This window comes from Sceloporus occidentalis, unplaced genomic scaffold, assembly GCF_023333645.1.
Source record: "Sceloporus occidentalis isolate IW3139 unplaced genomic scaffold, rSceOcc1.0.p SCAF_3, whole genome shotgun sequence".
Taxonomy (NCBI): Eukaryota; Metazoa; Chordata; class Lepidosauria; order Squamata; family Phrynosomatidae; genus Sceloporus; species Sceloporus occidentalis.
In genome coordinates, this window is record NW_028316983.1 from 138,091,479 (window position 1) to 138,113,476 (window position 21,998).

General features: G+C 40.7%; 1 protein-coding gene across 1 annotated transcript in view; it reads right to left on the reverse strand.

Moving 5' to 3' along the window:
• The window catches only part of LOC149316872 (alpha-catulin-like), a 66,222-nt gene extending 48,664 nt beyond the window's left edge, over window positions 1-17,558 (reverse strand). Inside the window, exon 1 of the mRNA XM_089518336.1 lies at window positions 17,319-17,558. Within this exon, the coding sequence (XP_089374462.1) occupies window positions 17,319-17,558 (240 nt within the window). The remainder of the gene's footprint in view (window positions 1-17,318) is intronic.
• Window positions 17,559-21,998: the final 4,440 nt, after the last annotated feature.

Consider the following 21,998-nt stretch of genomic DNA (forward strand, 5'->3'; position numbering starts at 1 on the left):
CATAGGATGGGGCTAAACTCATCCTCTCATGCCCAAGGGCAGATACTAAAACTGAGGCTCTGAAGGTAATTTGGACAATAATCCTTCGAACATCAACTGGGGGGGGGGGGGGGGGAATCACATTGAACACAACTTAGGTAAACATGGCGATGAATAGGCTGTTGTTTAGACAACAAGAGTTGCACCCAGACCACTCATCGCCCCGTCTCCAACTCCAGGCACTCTGCCAATAACATGACACATAATGGAGCACTTCCTATTTCTGATATGGCAGACAAGGGCTTATCACAGTTGTCCAGGAGGAAATGGTACAAAACTAGAATGCCTGCTTTTGAACTGACTGGCAGAATAATTTCACCTTTGCTGGGACCAAAGTTTTTCACAGCGGAGAACAGATCAGCAGTATCTCTAAAACATGTAACGTTGTCAGACAATCAGGGTCTCTTCAGAATAATCAGATGTATGATATACTCACCACAATGCTTTATTTATTTAAAATGTTTAAAACAAGGATGGGAACTGTGCAGTCCACCAGTCTCTGGAGCAGACCCTGAGGCAAAAATCTGCCTCCAAATGCCCTGCCAGAGGCTTCCAAGGGAATGGAGTTTTTATATAAAACAAGGCGCACACACACACACACACACACACACACACACACACACAGCACTATGCATATATACCTTGTTTTGTCCCAAAATGATCATTTCAAAAAAGCTGAAGTGATCATCTGGACATTTTTGAAAGTGGGGCAGGTGCTTCCTGTGCTGGTGGCGGTGGGGTCTGAGATGGTGGGAAATGGGGTGGGTGCATCTCTCAGACCCTATACTGTTGTCCACCCCATTAATGTATAGGCTACTTTCTTGGACAAAGTCTTCTCAAAGATGCACAAACATTACATTATACTAAAAATGTGACACTGTCAAAATATAAAATAGTAAGGAGTAATATTTTATAAAATATAATCCAGACAGTAGATACTATTCTTGAGTAGTATGTCCAGTACATACAGGTTAGTTAAAAGGCACTAGAAATATATCTTTTTTAAAAAGCTTTTTTGAATGCAAAGAATAAAAGTGCTAACCATTTGTAGGTTAAGGAGAATATCCATAGGTTAATAGGTCATTATTGTAAAGATCCTATTCCTAGTAGCTGCTAGATTAACCAGTCTTACAATCAAGCCAACAAACAGGACTGTTTCATTCCTAAATCAGTCTGTTTCATTCCTAAATCATATACAGTCATCTCTCCCAATTCACGGGGGATCCATTCCACCACCAACCTCGTAAATCAGGAAAAACGCCAATATTCAAGTTGCCACTGATTTTGATGGCACCATGCTCCTGTGTGCGCCACTGCACGCACGCCTCAGTTACATGCACCATTTTTTCCCTCCCCGCTTGCCATCTGTGAATGGGCGAGACTGCTCCAAGTCTTTGAATCGGGAGGGACAACTGTATTAGAATCAATCCAAATGATTAATTTCTTCCAGGACTGCTTGGTTTTGAGAGACTTCACTTCAGCATCTTGCTCATGAATGAAAGGTTTGACAGACCATGGAATTGAGGTTCTCCCTGCCCCCTCCTTATTTTTATAATACATTTCACTGTTATCTCCTTAATGAGATCAGCAAATATTCTCTTTCTCAGAGATATATTAATCACCTCTGAGGTTCATAACCTAGTTCTAGCAAATTGGAGCATCCAAGAAGGACCAAGGTTACCCACTCTAGTCTAGGTGTTCCCTATTCCAAAGCCCCTGGGGAGTTAAAAGTCCCATGGAATGTAATCAGAAAATGCAGGGATCCTTTAGATGGAGATCCTACAGGACTTGATGCCCCATGAGGCCCCTTCCAACTCCATGATTGTCCTCAAAATCCTGAAGAGTTTATTGGCAATGTGGGAAGTTTTCCACAAGTGCTCCCATTTTGCTGCCAAAGTTATACCAAATATATCCAAAAAAATCATAGTGACAGAAAGTTTAATAAATATATGTCCTTTTATTCCAGTATTTCTCACAGTTACTGTCCTTAGGGTAGCCTTTCCACACCAATCTGTCTCCTTCAGTCTCTGTACATCTGTCATCCTGAATACGCCACGGTGCAATCTCAATTTGCACTAGGTACCAAAGAAATCTCTTGTACCTAGCCATCACTCCTATGAAACCTAGAACATATCCAGCACTATCCTGGGGCTGCACACTGGAAATCAGTAAGAATAGGAAAGTTGTTATTCAGAAGGAGAGATGAATGGCAGTATTTCCTAGAACACAGTATGAAAACCTCAGCTCTTTTTAAACAAATAAGCAGCTGTAAACTATTCTGAATCACAGTCCATTTCAGAGCACTTCCCCACTAATACATCGGGTTATTTTTAATCTGATAGTCTTTCAACTGGATGAGGTTTTTTTTAAATACGAGAGCGATTTTGGAATACTGTTATGACAGTGAAATATCATTCTGAGAGAGAAGAACACACACTAGCATCTTAATCATTACAGCACTTGTGGAGGCATGATTTTAAATCTATAGATTAAATAGTTTACAATATATTTACAATACAAGTCACACACATACACTATAACCCAGCCTTTAGTTTGATGGGAGAGGGGATAGTCTCATTCTATTAATCAAATTCACATCTTGTTTTAAACTATTTTTCCAGGTGGGGATGGGCCTTAATTTTGAGAGCACAGTGTTAGCAAATCTATACAACTGACTTAAAATAAAACTCTATACTACCTTGAAATATTGACTATTAGCATTCAAATACCAAGAGTCTCCTTCCCCACACAGCCTCAGTCTTCTAGATTTCTTCAAGAGGTATTAACATTACCAAGAGTTAAATCTGTCGCTTAGCTGCATACCTGATAGATTAAGTCTATATTAAAAATTGAGGAACTGCTTATCTAATCCAAGCACTGCTCACAATGAGGGAAACTATATAAACTGTTCAAGATACAGAGCAGTTTGCTGCTAGCCATATTAATGTAACTGGGAGGATTCTGCACTAAAAGCCTCCATTTCAGCTAAAAATATTTATAGAGAAAGCATATATAGTATATATAGAAAAACTCCACTTCTGAAGATAAGCTGCTTAAATTGCACTGAAGTTAACTGCCCATAAGGTTGTAGCCCAATCCAAGTCTATTTTCAAAATTATGCATATCACTCACATCTACATGAATATGTTTTAATTTGCATAATGTAGCTGCACTGGTCAATTTGTGGATGAGTCTTTGCACCTTAAGACATGGTGGAGTTTCAAGGTTATTTATTTGTACTATTCATATGCCACTTTTCAATCAACTGATTCTCCATTTGGTTTACAGAACATTGCAATAACAAGTCACACACAGAGATTATAACCCAGCCTTTAGTCTAGAGTAGAAGGAGGCGGGAGGAAGGGGGCAGGCATGTAAATATATGCAGGCAATGGGTGTGTGTAATTAGAGAACTTGCAGAATTAAATGGTCATATCACATCCTGAATCAGCGATATGCAGCATCCTTTCAATGCCTGAGCCTGCAACTATTTTTGTTCACACATGACTTCAGAGTAAGGAAAGAACCATGCTTATGTAGCCTCCTGGCACACTTAGATGCCACAACCATTGCAATCTATAAACACCCCACACCCATTTCCTCCCATTCTATGACAGCTTAAAAAAATAAATAATGGGTCACAAAGGAACAGTGACTAGGAACACCCAGAGTTCCTTCTTTCTCACTACAGCCCACCTCTTCCCTACTCCCATCCCACCCTCTCCATCCTGTGAGACACTTCAAGCCATGAAAGGGAAAACATTTGACCTTTTAGGGGCTTGATTGCAAGGAGGGCCCTTGTTTCCAACTCCTACAGAATGTTTAGCTGAAATGCTGATGTGGCTCCAGGGCTCTTTATAAAAAGCTCTCAACATTCTCAGAAGTCAGCAAAAGCTGCCAAATTCTGTGTTACAAATCATGCAAAACACATTGCAAATAGTGCTCTTTCTCTCCCTCAAGATCAGTGTGATTCCATTTTCAGTATAGCAGGCAATACTAAATACTACCCAAACAATGTTTTTCTACATGAGATAATATACCTCTAGGGGAAATAAGAACCTAAGCACTGCTCTAGTTAACATATTAAATTTTGCAAACAAGTCGTCTTTTTTTCCACACCACGTATGCATATCAGTTCTCTCTCCCACCCTGCATCCCCACCCGCATGTATGGCTTTAAGTCGCCTGTCAACTTACGGAGACGCCATGAATTTCCTAAGGTTTTCTTAGGCAAGGAATACGCAAAGGTGGTTTTGCCAGTTCCTTCCTCTGAATATAGCCCATACCACCTCATATTAGCTGGCACTCTCCCATCCAAGGCCAACCAGGGCTGACCCAGTTTAGTTTCCAAGATCAGTCAGGATCTGGCACCTTTCATGTATTTAGGCCCTTCAGTTCTTTGACCACTTACTTAGGCCTGTTACAGATTGGCAAAATAAAGCTGCTTCGGGTCTCTTTGGAGGTATGCTATTTAAATGATGCATGCATCCTAAGAATCCGGAAGCTGCACCAAAGCTGCACTCAAGTGCTTAGGAATGGAGTGTGGCTTTGGCGCGACCTCCGGACTCTTAGGACCCATGCATCATTTAAATAGCATACCTCCAAAGAGACCCAAAGCAGCTTTATTTTGGCAGTCTGTAACAGGCCATAATAACTCTGCTTGGTTAGCAGAACAGAGTGGCTGAGGAATTCAAGACTGACTGAACTGGCACCAGGTAATTGATAGGACAATTCTATACACATGCACTTTGACATAGGTCCCACTCTATTCAATGCAACTTGCTCCTAGTAAGTAGCAATAGCAAGTACATTTCTATACCACTTACTGATGTACTAAGCGGTTTACAAAGTGTAAACTAATTGCCTCCAACAAGCTGGGTATTCATTTTAGTGACCTACAGAAGGATGCCAGGCTGAGTCGACCCAGAGTCCCCAACTGGTATTCAATCCACAACCTTGTGGTTTGTGAGTGAGTGGCTGCAGTACAGACATTAAAGTACTGTGCCACCAGGGCTCCATAAGTGTGCACAGAACCCCAACATGATTGTACACTTGTAGGGCATGATCCCAAAAGCTGCTTCAGATGTGTATCAAAGGGATTTGGTGTAGGACTTTTTTTAAAACTACATTGTGCCCTTGGTATCTGCTGGGGTTTGGTTCCAGGACCTCCTATGGATACTAAAATCCATGGACACGCAAGTCCAGTTATATACAGTGGTGTAGTAAAATGGTGTCCGTTATATAAAATCCTAGAATAGAATCGTAAAGTTGGAAGAGACCACAAGGGCCATCCAGTCCAACCCCCTGCCATGCAGGAACTCTCAATCAAAGCATCCCTGACAGATGCACTCTGTTTAAAGACCTCCAGGGAAGGAGATTTTACTACAAGGGAGTGTGTTCCACTGCCAAATGGCACAATCAAGTTTTCTATTTTGTAAAAAACAACAACGAGGGGGGATATTTTCAAGCTAAGTGTGGTTGAATCTGTGGATGCAAAATCTGTGCATATGGAAGGCAAACCCACTCAACCAACCACATCCCACCATTTTGGGGAGAAGGGCATTTGGAGCTCCTGACTCCAGTCTGAAAAGCTGCTTGCCCTGATGCATGAGGGAGAAGATTACTGTTTTGGAAATACAAACCAAAATCTCCACAGGCACATGAAAGATACAGGCATTTTTATCTCAACTCTGATTTATATACCTGAACCTCAGCTGCTTTACTAGTTCTGAACAGTTCTGGACACTCTTGCAATGTTCTTCAGCTTTGCTATCCACCTTCCAGTCATTTCTGAGTCATAAACAACCTTAAGATGAGGTTTCTTGGCAAGATTTCTTCAAAGGGAGGTTTCCCCTTGCCTTTCTCTAAAGCCAAGAGTGTGACTTGTCCTAGGTTACCCAATGGGCTTCCAAGGCTGAGCAGGAATTCTCCCAGGCTAGCAAAACTACAATTCCCAGAATTCCATAGCATTCAGCCATGGCAGTTAAAGTGGTGTCAAACTGGATTGTTTCTACTATGCGGATACAGCCTCAGTATCCCAATCCAACACTCAAACCACTCCACCATGCTGGCTCTCTCCATATTACACACTTCAAACTGAATAGTTATTGTTGTGTGTCTTCAAATAATTTTGGACTTACGGTGACCTGAAAGCGAACCTATCATGGGGTTTCTAGGGCTGAGAGTCTGTGATTTGCCCAAGGTCACCCAGTGGATTTCCACGGCCGAGTGGGGAACTGAACCTTGATCTCCAGAGCCACAGTCCAGTGCTCAAACCACTGTACCATGTTGGCTCTCAACCCACGGAATTACAGTAATTTAAAATTTACTCACCTCTATATTTAAATATCATCATCATCATCATCATCATCATCATCATCATCATTTATTTAATTTTTATTCCACCTTTCTCCCAGAAAGGGACCCAAGGTGGCTCACAAGATAAAAACATTTTTTAAACTTTACAATAAAAATTGTAAAACAATTAAAACCATCTAGTTAATTCAGTATAAAATTAACATAAAAACATACAAAAAGTTAAGTTAAAAATAGTTAAGACATTATCTGAACCCTTTTGCACAGAATTAAGTCCCACTATTTTTCCTGGTGCTTATTCTCAGGTAAATATAGATAGGATTGCAGTCAAAATATCCTATCACAATGTTTGAAATGGATGCAAGAACCTGTCCCTTGGAAGCTACTGTCTCTGATAGATTTCCCTGTGAGGTTTGCTATACAATGGCTGTTCTGTGCATGCATACAGATGTGATGGCCTGGTGAGAATCATGGAAAAACTCTGAAAGAACAGTGTGTTCCTTTCGTTGAAAATTGGGGGAAATTGATTAAGTAATGTTGTCTTTTAGACTGAACAAAATGTTTAAGATAAGGTTTTTAATTATTTAGATCCCCAAAATTATTTCTAAAAAAAACGTAAGGGCAAGATTTGTATGCAAGACTATGTACTGTATCAGATTGTTGCAATCCCTGGTCTTGGTTTCTGTTTTCCACTTCTTTTTATAGAAACGAGTGCTTTACATCTGCTTGACACTATGAAGAACTAGATACAACAAAATAATTTTCTTTTGTTTTACTAATGTTGATGGCTTCTTCTGTTTTTATTCAGAGGTTTTCCCCCCCCCTGCTCCTAATAAACTAACAAAACCAAATAGGTTCCTTACAGTTTAGGACCTAGTAGCTCCATTTGTAACAGATTTTTTTTTAAAGTAAATTAAAATCTACTTGTAATTATTGTCTAAACTAAATCTACTTTTAATGTAGCAAACATGATTTTGTGCCTTTTTTTTCAAAAAAGGGGGGAGGAAGGGGCAAAAAACCTATTTCCCAATGATTTCAAAATTTCTGAAATATTGTATTTCTGCGCACACACATATACTGACAATACATTTATCAAAGGATATTCTTTGATAAAGGCAGGGTATAAATACCATAAATAAATAATAAATCCTGCAATGTGACTTTGTCACTGGACTCAAAATAATACTTTCTTACGCTTTAAAATATTTACAGTACTTGTAAAATACTGATATAGCATTGAACTGTGAAGTGCAGGTATAGCTACCTGAAAATGAACCTGAAGACACTTCTTGCCTGTAAACTACTGAACACATGTGTTCTGTATAAAGAACAGGTATAAAGAGTGCTTATATTGGTGGCACTAATAAAACTCAAGGTCTCGATGCAAGTTAACATTTCCCTGGTGACATAGAAACACTTTTTTTTTCTTGCTGAAGAAGGAAGGGCATGTGCACACACACTCCCCATTCTGCCCAATATTATGTGGCCTAAAAATTCAGTTTGCATGATTAGCTCTATTAGCTAGGGAAGCAGCTTCCTCCTAAATACTCAGCACGCCTAAATTTAAGGGCATAAATACACTTAAGGCACCAGATCACATTTGATCTTAGAAGCTAAGCAGGGTCAGGCCTGGTTAATCCTTAGATAGAAGACTGCCAATGAATACCAGGTGCTCTGCAGGTTATATTTCAGAGGAAGAAACTGGCAAAGCCACCTCCGAGTATACCTTGCCTAAGAAAACCCTATGAAAAATTCATGGAGTTGGCACAAGTCAACAGGCAATTTGAAGTCACAGGCACACATGCATGCCTAAATTTCCAGGTGGGTTTGTTTTATAATGCTCCCTCCCACAAGTAGCAGGCTGCCAGCATTTAACCTCATGACCACTTAACATTTCTATAGTAGCTTTGTTCTACTGAACTCATGATTAATGCCTCTTATAGCTAATGATTCTTCTAGCAACGCTGTTCAAACTCAGAATAATATTCAAGTATGGCTCTCAAACAGCAAAGCTTTGCTGTGGGTTCATTTGCCAAACTCATGCATGTCATACTTGAAAAATCTATCTATGTGAGATGGCAATAGGCTCCCCCACCCCGCCTGCCCACCACTTCAAACGTCTGTTTCCTCTACAGTCCTCTTGTCACTTTACAGATATAAACTGATGGACCAAGTATCCCCAGGGGAAGTAACTGATACTTTGGAATGCTTATTGCAAACCCACAGGGAGTGAAATTGTATCTCTGTCAATACAGACTCAGTTTCCTATGATACAAAAGAGACAGGAACCTCAGTATAATTGCACCTTGGGAGGATGCTAAATATTCCTACTTCTACCCTAAGCAAACACAGCTTACCATGGGGCATAGTGCAATACAATAATACAAACCTGCAGAGATGTCATGCCAAACATCAGACACAATGGTCCAAAACACACTGCAGAAATAATCCAGTTTGAGACCACTTTATCTGCCCTGGCTCAGTGGTAGGGAATCCTGGTAATTGTAGTTTATTGTTGCACTAGAGCTCTCTGATAGAGAAGTCTTACAAAAGCACAGTTCCCAAAATTCATTAGCATTGAGCCAGGGCAGTTGAAGCGGTCTCAGATTGGATTATTTCTGCAGTGTGTTTTGGACCGATAAAAGTACCAATATAATACCTGGCCTACATATTATTGTAGAAGCAGGATTCTTTTCTTTAAACACAAGACTTGTTGTTAAGTTCAGATATCAAAAATCCCTGAAACACAATGGATTACGTGGGCAGGCCTCAGCCACTGACGCACACACAGAAATTAAAATGAGATATTACAGTATACACAGATGTGCGATTTGCCCACTCTCTCACAAATGTTATCTCCCTAGTGGAGAGGAACAAATGCAAAAATTGGGGAAATGACATATATATCCACATCACCATGGTCACATTTAATTCCTTACACATATACACCATATGTAACCCTATACAGGATGTCAATGTGTAATCCTGAGCACTACTCCACTGGTTTACAGCCTGAAAGAAGTAAACTCAGCTTTAGTTCCTACAGAAAGAAAGATGGCACAACTTGAAATCCATCCCTTGGAACTAATTCCCCCCCCTCAAAAAAAAAGAGGTCTTATCCTTGATGTGAGCAGCCCTCCATAGTGATCAAGGTTCACAGTGACATCTCTGATATCAGTGACTTTTGTAAAAAGATAATTTTGAATCCTTTTTTGTTTGTCCCCCCCCCCAATTTTAAAAATTTACCTGGAGAAATAAATAACGAAGGCCCTCTCGAGACGGGCCTTTGCAGTGCCCCCGTCACGTGCTAGGGGTTGGCCAAGGGCACACCACCCATACTGGCCTCAACCCTAGCATGTGACGAAGGCGTCAAAATGGCGGCGCCCTATACACATGGGCGCCACCATTTTGATGTGACGGACGCTTAGCATCCACATGTCACGCCTCCATAAGGAAGTCATGAGTGTGCCATTGGCGCACTGCGACATCCTTATGGTGCCACCAGAAGAACCTGCTTTTTAAGGGTTCTTTTTGGTGCGCGAGGGAGCCGCGTGGTTTGTCCGCTGCAGCTCCCTTGCTCAGCAAAACAAGGCGTGGGCAGACCGCCCTTTTTGGCTGGTCTGTATCCCACCTAAATAGGGAAGAACAATATATCTAATAGAAATTAACAACATAAAACTCAGCCCAATCACAAGACTTAAATATCAATTCACTATCTGCATGGTCTGAATACACTGTTTGTATGTCCATTCTTCAGTTGTAAATAATAGCCCAAAATAGGCCAAAAGCCCAAATGCTTATCAGGATGTTCATAGTTTCAAATTGTGTATATCCAATAAATGGGTACAAAATCAAAGCAAATTTCTCTCTCTCTCTCTTTGTCCATTTGATGCTCTTATAGGTTTACTGCTCTTCCAGAAAAACTAACCTAACCTAGAAGAAAAAGAGACCTCCATTGTGAGTTTTCAATGTTTAGCTGCTGTCCAGAGAACTGAAATCAAGTCGTTATATTTAATTAACAATCAACTGGTCTTTATCATAAGCATTTTAAGTGCACTAGATCAAGGATGCAGAATCTGTGGTACAAGGGCCCTTTGAGCTGTCGCACTGGGAAGTGTGTTTTGTGTGTGTGTGTGTGTGTGTGTGTGTGTCTGTGACCCTTCCTACAAGAATTTTTAATTTTTAAAATGTAAACAATACACCATGCTAATATTACATGCTGCAAAACTATCTCAAATGCTTTTCTAACAACTAAAAGTAGCTGAACTGAAATATTGGATTAGGAGGAAATATTCAATAAAGTGTAGTGTGCTTTGATTTTTATATTGAAACAAACTGGAAGCCGCAGTTAGAAATAATTTTTATTGCAATACTTATGAATATTTTATGTCATGACAACTCAGTACAATTTACTGTCCCTGCATTGTTTGGATTAAAAACATTAATGCAGTGACAGCTATTAACAGACTAATTTTAATACACCCAATGAGCTGCGCATGGGCTATGCAGACAGGCTTCTTTTTAAAAAGAAATTAAATCACAACTTTGAGACTAGCTAGTAAGATGGGTATTGTATCTACAGATTATGTAACTAATGTTGTGACTCTAAAGGGGTCTCTTTTTTACAACAAAAAACACTATGGTGGGAAAAAACTCTGTCCCATATCACTGAATTTTCAATCTCTCATGCACAAACTCACAGGTGGCTTGAAAAATGAGGGGTACAACCCAGAGTTGGACTATAGATCATATAAGTACTCTCCAAAACACAGGAGACAAGTGTTAATGCGTCCATTATAGCTAGTGTTGCCAAGACAACATTTTGCCATCTTCTGAACTAAATGGAGATGGCTTGATAGCCGTTCATGCTGTTATTGCCAGAGGGAGTCTCTGGAAATGAGAGGATGAAGGAAGACATTTATTAAGGGAAAGACTTCAAGATAAGGACTAGAAGCTTGAAGCTGATACGTTCAGTGATGGATAGCCAGGAAAGAGAGTCAAAGTGTGAGATACGATCACAGCAACACATGGAGAGGAAGTTATTCGACAACAGTGATATTCTGAAGAGATCAAAAACACACACAACAGGCAGCAAGACTGCAGAAGTAATTTATTCAAGAGAGGACCAAGGTATGCCTAAAGATTTTTAACAGTAGGTACAGAGGGTTTTAAATTCAATGAAGAACAGCTGGATATGGATGGAGAAGGTATGGTATCAAATATTATTGCAAGGGTCTATGCATGAGAGAGAATAGTATATATCTAACAGTGGGGAAGAGACCGGAGCAGAAAGAAGAGTCAGTCTTTGACACTGTAATCAAACACAGCAAGAGATCAAGAAGACACTGAACATGGCTAAGTGAAAGAGCACATGCTTTGCATGAAGAGGTCCCCAGATTTAGTTTTTGGCATCTCTGCTCAAAACCCTTAGAGAGTCACCACAAGTCAGAAAAATATCATACTGGGTTAATGGGGCAAATTGCTGACCTAATGTAAGTAAACTTCATGCGTTCCAGGAAGCATGCAGGTAATCTCATTGTATCTGATGCTATTGCGAAAGCCAAAATACTACCATTAGAAAGCTGTGATAATTTACATCTGTGGCTTACATAATTTAGTAAGTACACAGCCAAAAATTTATATATCACTTACTTAATTGGCCACTTCTCGCCATAGCATACTTACAGATCAATAAGGTTTAACATAACAACCACAGAAAGCTGTTTTTAGATTGCTGTAAAAATAATCTCTTGAGTCTGTCATTATACTTCTATAATAAATGTCAATAGGACTCTGCTAGCAGTTTAGGGATACCACAACCACACTATAACCAAGGTACCTTACCTGCATTTATACAGGTTATCTCCATACATATAAATACAAGCAAGAAAATTTAAGCTGAAGGACACTGATCTGAGAAATAGCAACCTGCACTGTGTTGTTACACAGGAAAATAACACATTTTTATTACTCATCATAATTCAAAGATCTGCTAGAAAAGGTAACCATCCAAACCTACTCCTTTTCCCCTCAAAATTAACCCCACTGCACCTAATGGAATTTACTTCTTAAAATATACATAAGCACCCAGTGGTCCTAGACTACTCTAGGAACAACCAAAAGTTGTAGACTACATATTCCACCAATCTTCCATCCCTCATGGCCAATGGTCAGTCATGATAGGAGTTATAGTGCAAAACACTATAGGATCCCAGGTTTGGAAAGCTGTCCTAGACTGCTTTGCCATTATTTCTCTAATTTTAGAGGGGATAAAACAGACACATTCACTACTGAGCTGTCACTGAGTGTAACTTCCAGTATGCTAATCACACAGATTTTCTACCTGCCCCACAAGGATTTCAGGCCACCACTAAAGCCCCTAAAGTTTCCACTACTGCACTATGGCTCTTCTAGCTAGGGCTGAACCAAACACTTTGCAGGTTAACTTTTTCAGTTTGAAAGGCATGCATTTGAAAATAATGAATGCCTTTGTGAAAGTCCAAAACATCTCCTCCATACACATCTTTTTTGTTATTGCTACAGCCTTATGTTCATAGACCAGGCAATCGTGCTCTCCACTGCCACTGGGCACCGTTTCCTTATCTCCACACATTTTTCAACCCCCACATTTTTCAATCTACAAGACAAGTACAGAATATGGACAGGAAGCATTGCCCTTACTCATCTGTCTTCAAATGCCATCATCCAGCCAAATTTCACTGGTGATATGGTATAAACATGAAGCTCATTCAGAGCAATGTGAGGAAGCACAGCTCTGGCTCCGAGTTGGGTTCTTGATGACAATAGTGTGACAATGATGGCAAGGGAAGCATTTGCTCAGTCCAAATTTAAAATGCCAACAAACACAGGATGTATTAGCTATTCACATAAAGTTTTGATCAAGTACTGTATTCTAAAATTGACAAAACAGAGGATTTGAAACAGTAAGCTTGTTTGGTTTGGTCCAAGGCATAATGTATTAGCCCACAACCATGTATGTCTGCACTTGTATGACTTTCAGTGCATCCACATATTTTATTTCTAACTAGATTATTTGTTTTTAAGATTATTCACCTTTATTGGACAGACAAAGATGATATTCACTAATACATGTGTTTACTCAGAAATGCAAAAAACAGATTATGAATTGCAACCAAAAGTTACAATCCTTATACCTAAGTACAATGACATCAAAAATCCACAAAACAGTGATAATTTTATTCGATCAGCCAAAACGCACAAAATATTTGTTGGTTAAATAAAAGTATCACCGTTTTGTGGTTTTTGGATATTATTGTACTTTGCTATATGGCAACCACAGCTACCCTTGAGTATGAATCCATTTACCTGATATTTAAAAGTAGTCAAACCAGAATAACTCAACTCAGTCCTGCATTTCGCTTTTGTCTCTACTATTCACTGGTTTCCTATTTTTCTATGGGACAAAATCATGAAAAGTTTAAAGTTTTAATGCTAAACTATTTTAATGTTTTGCCTCCACTATCACTAAAAAAAATTAAAAATTGGTAAGTCACACTCTCTCAGCTTCAGAGGATGGCAATGGCAAACCTCCTCTGAAGAAACTTGCCAAGAAAACTCTATGACAGGTTTGCCTTAGGGTCAACATAAGTGAGAAACAACTTGAAGGTACACAACAACAATAACAACAAACATGTCATTCTTGTTGCATTGAAGCCTGTCGAATATATGTTCGAGTAAATCATGATCTGGATTGAATTGTGCAAGATACTTTTTCAATATGTTTGCCATTTTTGATGCAGCTGGAGAAGTAAATAGCTATTTGCTTGTAGCACGTGAGACTTGCCGCTGACTGGTCACACAAACCTTTGAAAACCTGTTGGTTGTTCTTTAAATCTAGTCTTTCCTTACCTGATAACTCCCATGGCACTCTTCTTTGTGCACAATGGGAGCTGTAGTCCAACACCTCTGAAAGGAACCAGGTTGGGGAAGGCTGTTTTAAGGCTGTTTGTGGGCCACAAACTACTACTGTGTGTTTGTATGGGGGGGGGGGAGTGTTGATATACAAATGTGAGCTTTTTGGACTTTAAGGCCTGTTACAGACTGCCAAAATAAAGCTGCTTCAGGTCTCTTTGGAGGTATGCTATTTAAATGATGCATGCATCCTAAGAGTCCGGAAGCTGCACCAAAAGCTGCACTCCGGTGCTTAGGAATGGAGTGTGGCTTTGGCACGACCTCCAGACTCTTAGGACCCATGCATCATTTAAATAGCATACCTCCAAAGAGACCCGAAGCAGCTTTATTTTGGCAGTCTGTAACAGGCCTAAGTGTCTGTTTCAAACGCTATTCAAAGTTTCTGAGGCAGGAGAGCAAGCTTAGGTACCTTTGTTCACAAGATGCAATGTACAATAAAAAGCATAAAAATGTAAGCTGCTTGGATAGCCTTTAGGGCTGAAGAGTGGGGTATAAATACCATAATAATGAATTTAAAAAATCACTTAGTCACAAAATGAATCACATAAGCGCCCAAAATATTTGAATAAACAAATGTTCAAAACAAGATAGAAGGACCACAGTTGTTTATTAGTTACATCATTGCCAGCAGGCTTCATTGGCCCCTCTTGTTCTGGGCAGCTTTTCCATAACAACACACTCACCAGAGCGTCAAGCCTCATGTTTTCCAGCTGCTGTGATGTCAAACTCAAAAATGTTTTAGTTACTTATTATTTTTTGGTTCCTATTTGCCACTCTTTTCTGGCTGCTGACTGAGATATTTGAAATGCACTGTACACCCACAGGCTTAGCATAGCATTCAAGGACATTGATGCTGTGATTTTAAAAAGCCTTTGGGCTCCTGAAGTGCTCTGGCTGAATAGGGACCAAAAGCAGGGAGGATGGATAGTACAAAGGGTGGCCTCCCTTCTCCCACGCCATCGACGTGAAGATGGGGGACGCTTTTGACCGTCTCCCTTGCGCAGCTTCCTAACAATAAATAAATAACACTTTTATTTATACCCCGCTTCTCTGCTACAAGGGCAATCCAAGCGGCTTACATATTTAATACCAAACCCGTATGCAGTGTATACATATATACAAACTATATATTACCCCTATTCATTTTCACAGTGGCAAGGATGATGTGCTCACAGTCCACACTGAACCCACATCTTGCCAAGAAAACCCCATGATAGGGTCGCCTTAGGATCGTCATAAGTCAGAAATGACGCAAAGGCGCACAACAACAACACTGAGAATAAGTTTGACTGTTTTGGAAGATATCAACTTTTTAGGGATGAAGGGATAATCAACTGAGTTTACTAATACACGGAATCTAATGCCAGGTGTAGTGGTTTGAGCATTGGATTTGGGGACCAGGATCCAAAACACACTGCAGAAATAATCCAGTTTGAGGCCACTTTAACTGCCCTGGCTCAATGCTAGGGAATTCTGGGAACTGTAGTTTTGTGAGACATTTAGCCTCCTCTGTCAGAGAGAGCTCTGAGGCCACAATGAACTACAGTTCCCAGGATTCCCTAGCACTGAGCCAAGGCAGTTAAAGCGGTGTCAAACTGGATTGTTTCTGCAGTGTGTTTTGGATCTTGGTCCTCAAGTGTCTTGCCCAGTGCTCCCAGCTCCATCATGGAAACCCACTGGATTTACTGGGTGGCCACTGGGTGACCTTGAGCAAGTCACACTCTCTCAGCCTCAGAGGAAAGCATTGGGAAAAACTTCCTCTGCAGTAAGTTGCCAAGAAAGCCCCATGATAGGTTTGCTTTAGGGTCTCCATAAGATGGAAACGGCTTGAAGGCACACAACAAAAACAACAACAACAACAACAACAACAGCAAAGTTGAGAGTAACTTTTACTATTTTGGAAAACATAAACTTTTTAAGGTGGTGGCTGATCAGTTGAATTTACTATTCCTCCAAATGCAAGCAACAAGTGCAAGCCTTTCTTGCTCTGAACTAAACTCCCTTTCAGGCTTCAGGGAGGTTTCAGGAGTAACGACGTTGGAAACGAATTCCTCCTAACGTTCCTTCCCGGACTGTTCCTAGCGTTACATTCTACGTGCCGCACATTGTCCTCCGAGGAGGCAACGTCCCTGCCCTGTTCACACAAGAACACACAAAAAGACACACAGACACACACACACACCCCAGCCACGCCATAAGAGAGAACTGTAGCCCCAGGCACAAGGTCTTCTTCTCCTTCTCTCTCTCTCTCTCTCTCCGCGAATCCTCTGGAAGTTGAGGCAAAACTCTTTAAAGGATTATTATTACACAGCCAGGCTCTCCTGATGGAAGAAAGAAAGAAAGAAAGAAAGAAAGAAAGAAAGAGAAGAAGGAAGGAAGAGAAGGGAGGGAAAGAAAGAAAGAAAGAAAGAAAGAAAGAAAGAAAGGGAAGGAAAAGGAAGGGATGAAATGAAAGGATGAAAGGAAGGACGGGAAGGAAGGAAGGAAGGAAGGAAAGAAAGGACAGAGAGAGAGAGAAAGAGAGAAGGGAAAGGAAAGGAAGGAAGGAAGGAAGGAAAGAGAGAGAGAGAAGGGAAGGGAAAGGAAGGAAGGAAAGAAGGAAGGAAGGAAGGAAGGAGAGAGAGAGAGAGAAGGGAAGGGAAAGGAAGGAAAGAATGAAGGAAGGAAAGGAAAGAAAGAGAAGGGAAGGAAGGAAGGAAGGAAAGAAAAGAAAAGAAGAAAGAAAGAAAAGAAGAGAAGAGAAGAGAAGAAAGAAAGAAGAGAAGAGAAGAAAGAAAGAAAGAGTTCCTGGGGACCCAAAGCCCAGAGGCCAGCACAAAGCCCTTCTTCCCTGCGGAGGGAGGCATGTAAACCTCGACGTCTAAACTTTCCATGTTCCCTTTCGGAGGGAGGATGGCTGGGGACGGATGCCCCTAGGTCCCCCACCCCTCGGGGGCCTTCTCCCTCCCTCTCCCCGAAGCGCAGCCCGGGTCCCGTGATGATGATGATGATGATGATCCGAGGGCGCCCTACCTGGGCCACCAGCGGCACCAGGGTCTGCTCCACCGACCGAGAGCGGATCTGCAGCCCCGGCAGCGGCTCCCAGCCCAAGGCGGAGCCCAGGCAGGGGCCCCGGGGGGCACGAGGCGGGGAGCGGGGCCAAGGGACGCCGGCGGAGAAGCCCCTGACGACGCCTCCTCCTCCGCCTCCTCCTCCTCCAGCAGCAGCAGCAGCAGCAGCAGCAGCAGCAGCAGAGCCCAGGGACGCGGCCATTGCTCCCGAGCCCCAGCACTCGCTCCTTCTTCTCCTCCTCTTTCCCCTCTGTCTCCCTCAGCGCCAGGAGGAGGAGGAGGAGGAGGAGGAGGCCAGGGCCGGAGCTCCGCCTCCGCCGCTTCCCGCCTTCTGCCGGCGCCCCCCAGAATGGGAAGCAGAAGGAGAAGGAGAAGGAGAAGGAGAAGCAGCGCCTCAGAAGGAGGAGGAGGAGAGGCAGCCCTCGCTCTCTTGTTGTTAAACAACCACACACTCAGCACCCCCTCCTTCACGCCTCAGGAGGGAACAAAGGCACACACACACACACACCAGGTCTATATGTGTGTGTCTATATAGTCATACACATATGTGTAATATATATATATATATATATATATATATATATAATGTGTGTGTGTGTGTGTATATATGTCTTACACATATGTAATATATATGTCTGTGTGTATGTATAGCCATACACACATGTAATATATATAATGTGTGTGTGTGTGTATATATATATATATATATATATATATATATATAAGCCATACTCATACGTAACATATATAATGTGCATCTTTCTCTCTCTCATATATATATATATAGTCATACACATATGTAATATAAATATATATAATGTGCGTGTCTATATATAGCCATATGCACATATAATGTATATAATGTGGGTATATAGTCTCACATATATATAATACGTGTATATGTATACATACAGATGTATAAAATATATGTATCACGTGTGCAGATATAGACACATATTACACATATATAAAATATCTAACGTGTGTGGATATATACACACATAATATATAATGTGTGTGTGTATATATATACACACACACATATATAATATATATAATACATGTCTATACATACACATATATAAATACATGTGTGTGTATACACACACACACACACACACACACACAAAAGGTGTGTGTGTGTATTAGGGCCACCTCAGAGGTTACTCTCATTTTGTTCCCCGACAGGCATGAAGGGGGGGGAAATGACACTATATATATAGACAATATATATATATATATATATATATATATATATATAGACCTTCACAAGTTCAACCTAGACAATGAAGAAATTAGAAATAGTACCAGAATTCCCATATCTGGGATCAAACATTGATCGAAATGGGGAGTGCAGTCAGGAAATCAGAACAAGGTTAAGAATGGGGAGGGTGGCTGTGAAAGAACTGGACAAGATTTTAAAATGTAAATATATACAACTGGGCACATATACAAAAACATCCCTCTTACCCTGTATGAATGTGAGAACTGGACAGTTAAGAAAGATGACAGGAAGGAAATCCACCCATTTGAGATGTGGTGCTGGAGAAGAGTGCTGAGGATCCCAGAAGGACAAACAAATGGGTCCTTGAGCAGATCCAGCCGGAAACCTCCCTGGAAGCCAAGATGACCAAACTGAGGCTGTTTTAGGTACTTCAGACACATCATGAGAAGGAAGGACTCATTGGCAAAGACAATAATCCTAGGAAAGGTGAAGTAGGAAGAGAGGAAGGCCACATGCCAGATGGATGGACTCTGCTAAGGAGGCCATGGGTATGGATTTGCAAGAATTAAGCAGAGAAGTGGAGGACAGAGGGTCTTGGAGATGTCTCATCCATAGCCATGAGTCAAGATCGACTTGAGGGCAGTTAACAACAATACACATACACATAAACACATATGCAGTTGGGCTTCCATATCCACAGATCCAAGCATCCTCAACTTGAAAATATCTTTACTAATATAAATTCCAAAAAGCAAACCTTGATTTTGCCACTTCATATAAGGGACACCGTTTCACTATGCCATTGTTTTTAATGGGACTGGAGCATCCATTGATTTTGGTCTCCGCTGGGAGTAATCCTGGAACCAAACACCAGCGGATGCTAAGGCCACATTCTATGTGTGTGGGGTGTGTGTGTGTGTACGAATATCCACATGGTGTGTCACTTCCTCCCTTCACGCCTGAGAGAGAAACAAAACATGGGCAAGCCTGTGAAGTAGTCCATATACGTAGGTATGTATCTTTTCCCAGGACACATCCTGTATTTCAACCTAATGTCCACTACAGAGGTTTGTAAGTCGCTTTGAGTTCCAACTTTGGGGTGGGGGAGGAAAGCAGGATATAAATAAACATAATAATAATACATGACACTAGCTCATCACATTTGCGAGTTATTAAATTAGGTGTCGCCATGTCAGATTGCCATGTGAATATTCAGCTTTGGCTTTGGTGAGATTGATGGGTGATTGAAAATAGACACAGAATGGATTGCATGCATTCTATTTCCATCCCACCCTTCTTCCATTTAATTCTGTCTGGCATGTGTGACTCCTCCTTCGTCCATCCACACAGTGGCCTTGTGAGGCAGGTTAGTCTCTAAGGGTATGCATGGCTTGTCCAAGGTTGCTTAGTGTATGTAATGAATGAGCACACATTTTATGGTGAAGCTGGGTCTTGCCGGGCATATTCCTATGTTTTAGCCACCATGCTAAACTTTGTATAAACTTTAATAGGCTTCATTCATAATGTAAATAAAGCAATGTTTTAAGGCATGTGAAGGCATGTGTGAATCCACTGTCACTCACAGCCCTCTTCATGCATACAGGGAATTGTTGTTGTTGTTATTGTTGACCTTGATGCATGGCAACCCTGTGGATGAAACATCTCCAAGACTGCCTGTCCTCTGCCTCTCTGCTCAGGGCTTTGTCCTCCTTGATTGAGTCTATCCATCTGGCATGAGGTCTTCCTCTCTTTCTATAGTCCTCTACCTTCCCCAGCACCATTCTCTTTTCTAATTAATTGTGCCTTTTCATTATGTGCCTGAAATACAACAGTCTCAATTTAGTTATCTTGGCTTCCAGGGAGAGTTCAAGCTTGATCTGTTCTAGAACCCATTTGTTTATCTTTTTGTCTGTCCATGGTATTCTCGGTACTCTTCTTCAGAACCATATCTTCAATGAGTTGATTTTCTTCCTATAGGCTTCTTTTTACTGTGTTGTTCTCACATCTGTACATGGTGATGTGAAATGTGATGGCTTGAATGATCCTTACTTTAGTGGTCAGAGTTATGTCTTTACATGTTATGATTTTGTCCAATTCTTTCATAGCAGCCCTTCTCAATGCTAGGCTTCTTATTTCTTGACTGCAGTCTTTGTTCCACCTTATTGGAACTCTGATTATTTCAATTTTCTTGCTGACTAGGGTGAATTCTTGTAGATCTTCCATGGTCATTAGTTTTGTCTTTTGATGCTCAGCATTAATCCAACCTTGGCACTCCTTGAGCTTCTTCAGCAATTGCTCCAGATCTTTGTTTGTTTCTGCTAGTAGTATGGTGTCATCTGCATATCTTAGGCTGTTAATGTTCCTTCCACCTATCTTCATCCCTCCTGCTTCTGAGTCCAAGCCCCCACTCTGTGTACAATATTTTCTGCATATAGATTAAATAAATAGGGTGATAGTATGCAGCCATGCTTGATACCTTTGCCAAGTGGGAACCATTCTCTTTTTCCATATTCTGTTCTGATGGCCTCCTCTGCATTTGAGTTTTCCATTGCAAAACCCATGCTTACACCTGTTTTGACACTATCAGGCATACAATGAAGGATATTGATCTTGATATTCAAAATGCCATGAATGAAGCAAAGTAGAACTCTTCTAGAAGAAGAACCAGGTGTCTATATTTTGGTGGAGATATGAAACAGATGTTTTGGAAGATCCTTTGACAAAAGGTAATGGCGACAGTCTACTGGGTGTAAGCTTTTGAATTCTGTACTGGACTATGTGTAATACCTACCCTTTGACACTCTGCTGATTAAAATAGGGACACTAGTATACTTGTAATGCTCCTATTTTCATACCAAGGAAAGCTGCCAGAGCATTAACATCACCATTACGTTGGGCTGAAGGCTCTTTTACATCTGCTATAGATCGTGTTAATTTCCTTGCAATGGCTTGTCCTTCAGTGATTTAAAAACAAAACAGGTCTATGTTTTTATTAAAAAATACAAAAACAATTACCCTGCATACCAAAAAATTCAGTGTTAACCTAATAAATCCAAACAACAGGTTGGTAACTATTTTTATTTGTATGTTTGTTTGTTTTTATCACTACATTTACAGCACAATCCTACACACGTCTGCTTGATGTAAATCCCATTACATTCAACAGAATTTATTCTCTCCGGTAAGTCTGCATAAGAATAAAGCCCCATTTATTTAATGTGCATTCTATTTTGCTTTCCAGCCTGCAGGACTCCCAAACTAACTTACATAAAAAATGGAAAAAAACAATTGTACAATACAGTCAGGCAACAATACAACAGAGAACAGTAGTAGACGTGATAAAATCATAACATTAAAACAAATAGAATCTTATAGATCTAAAATACATGGTGGAATAAAACCATCTTTACTTCATCC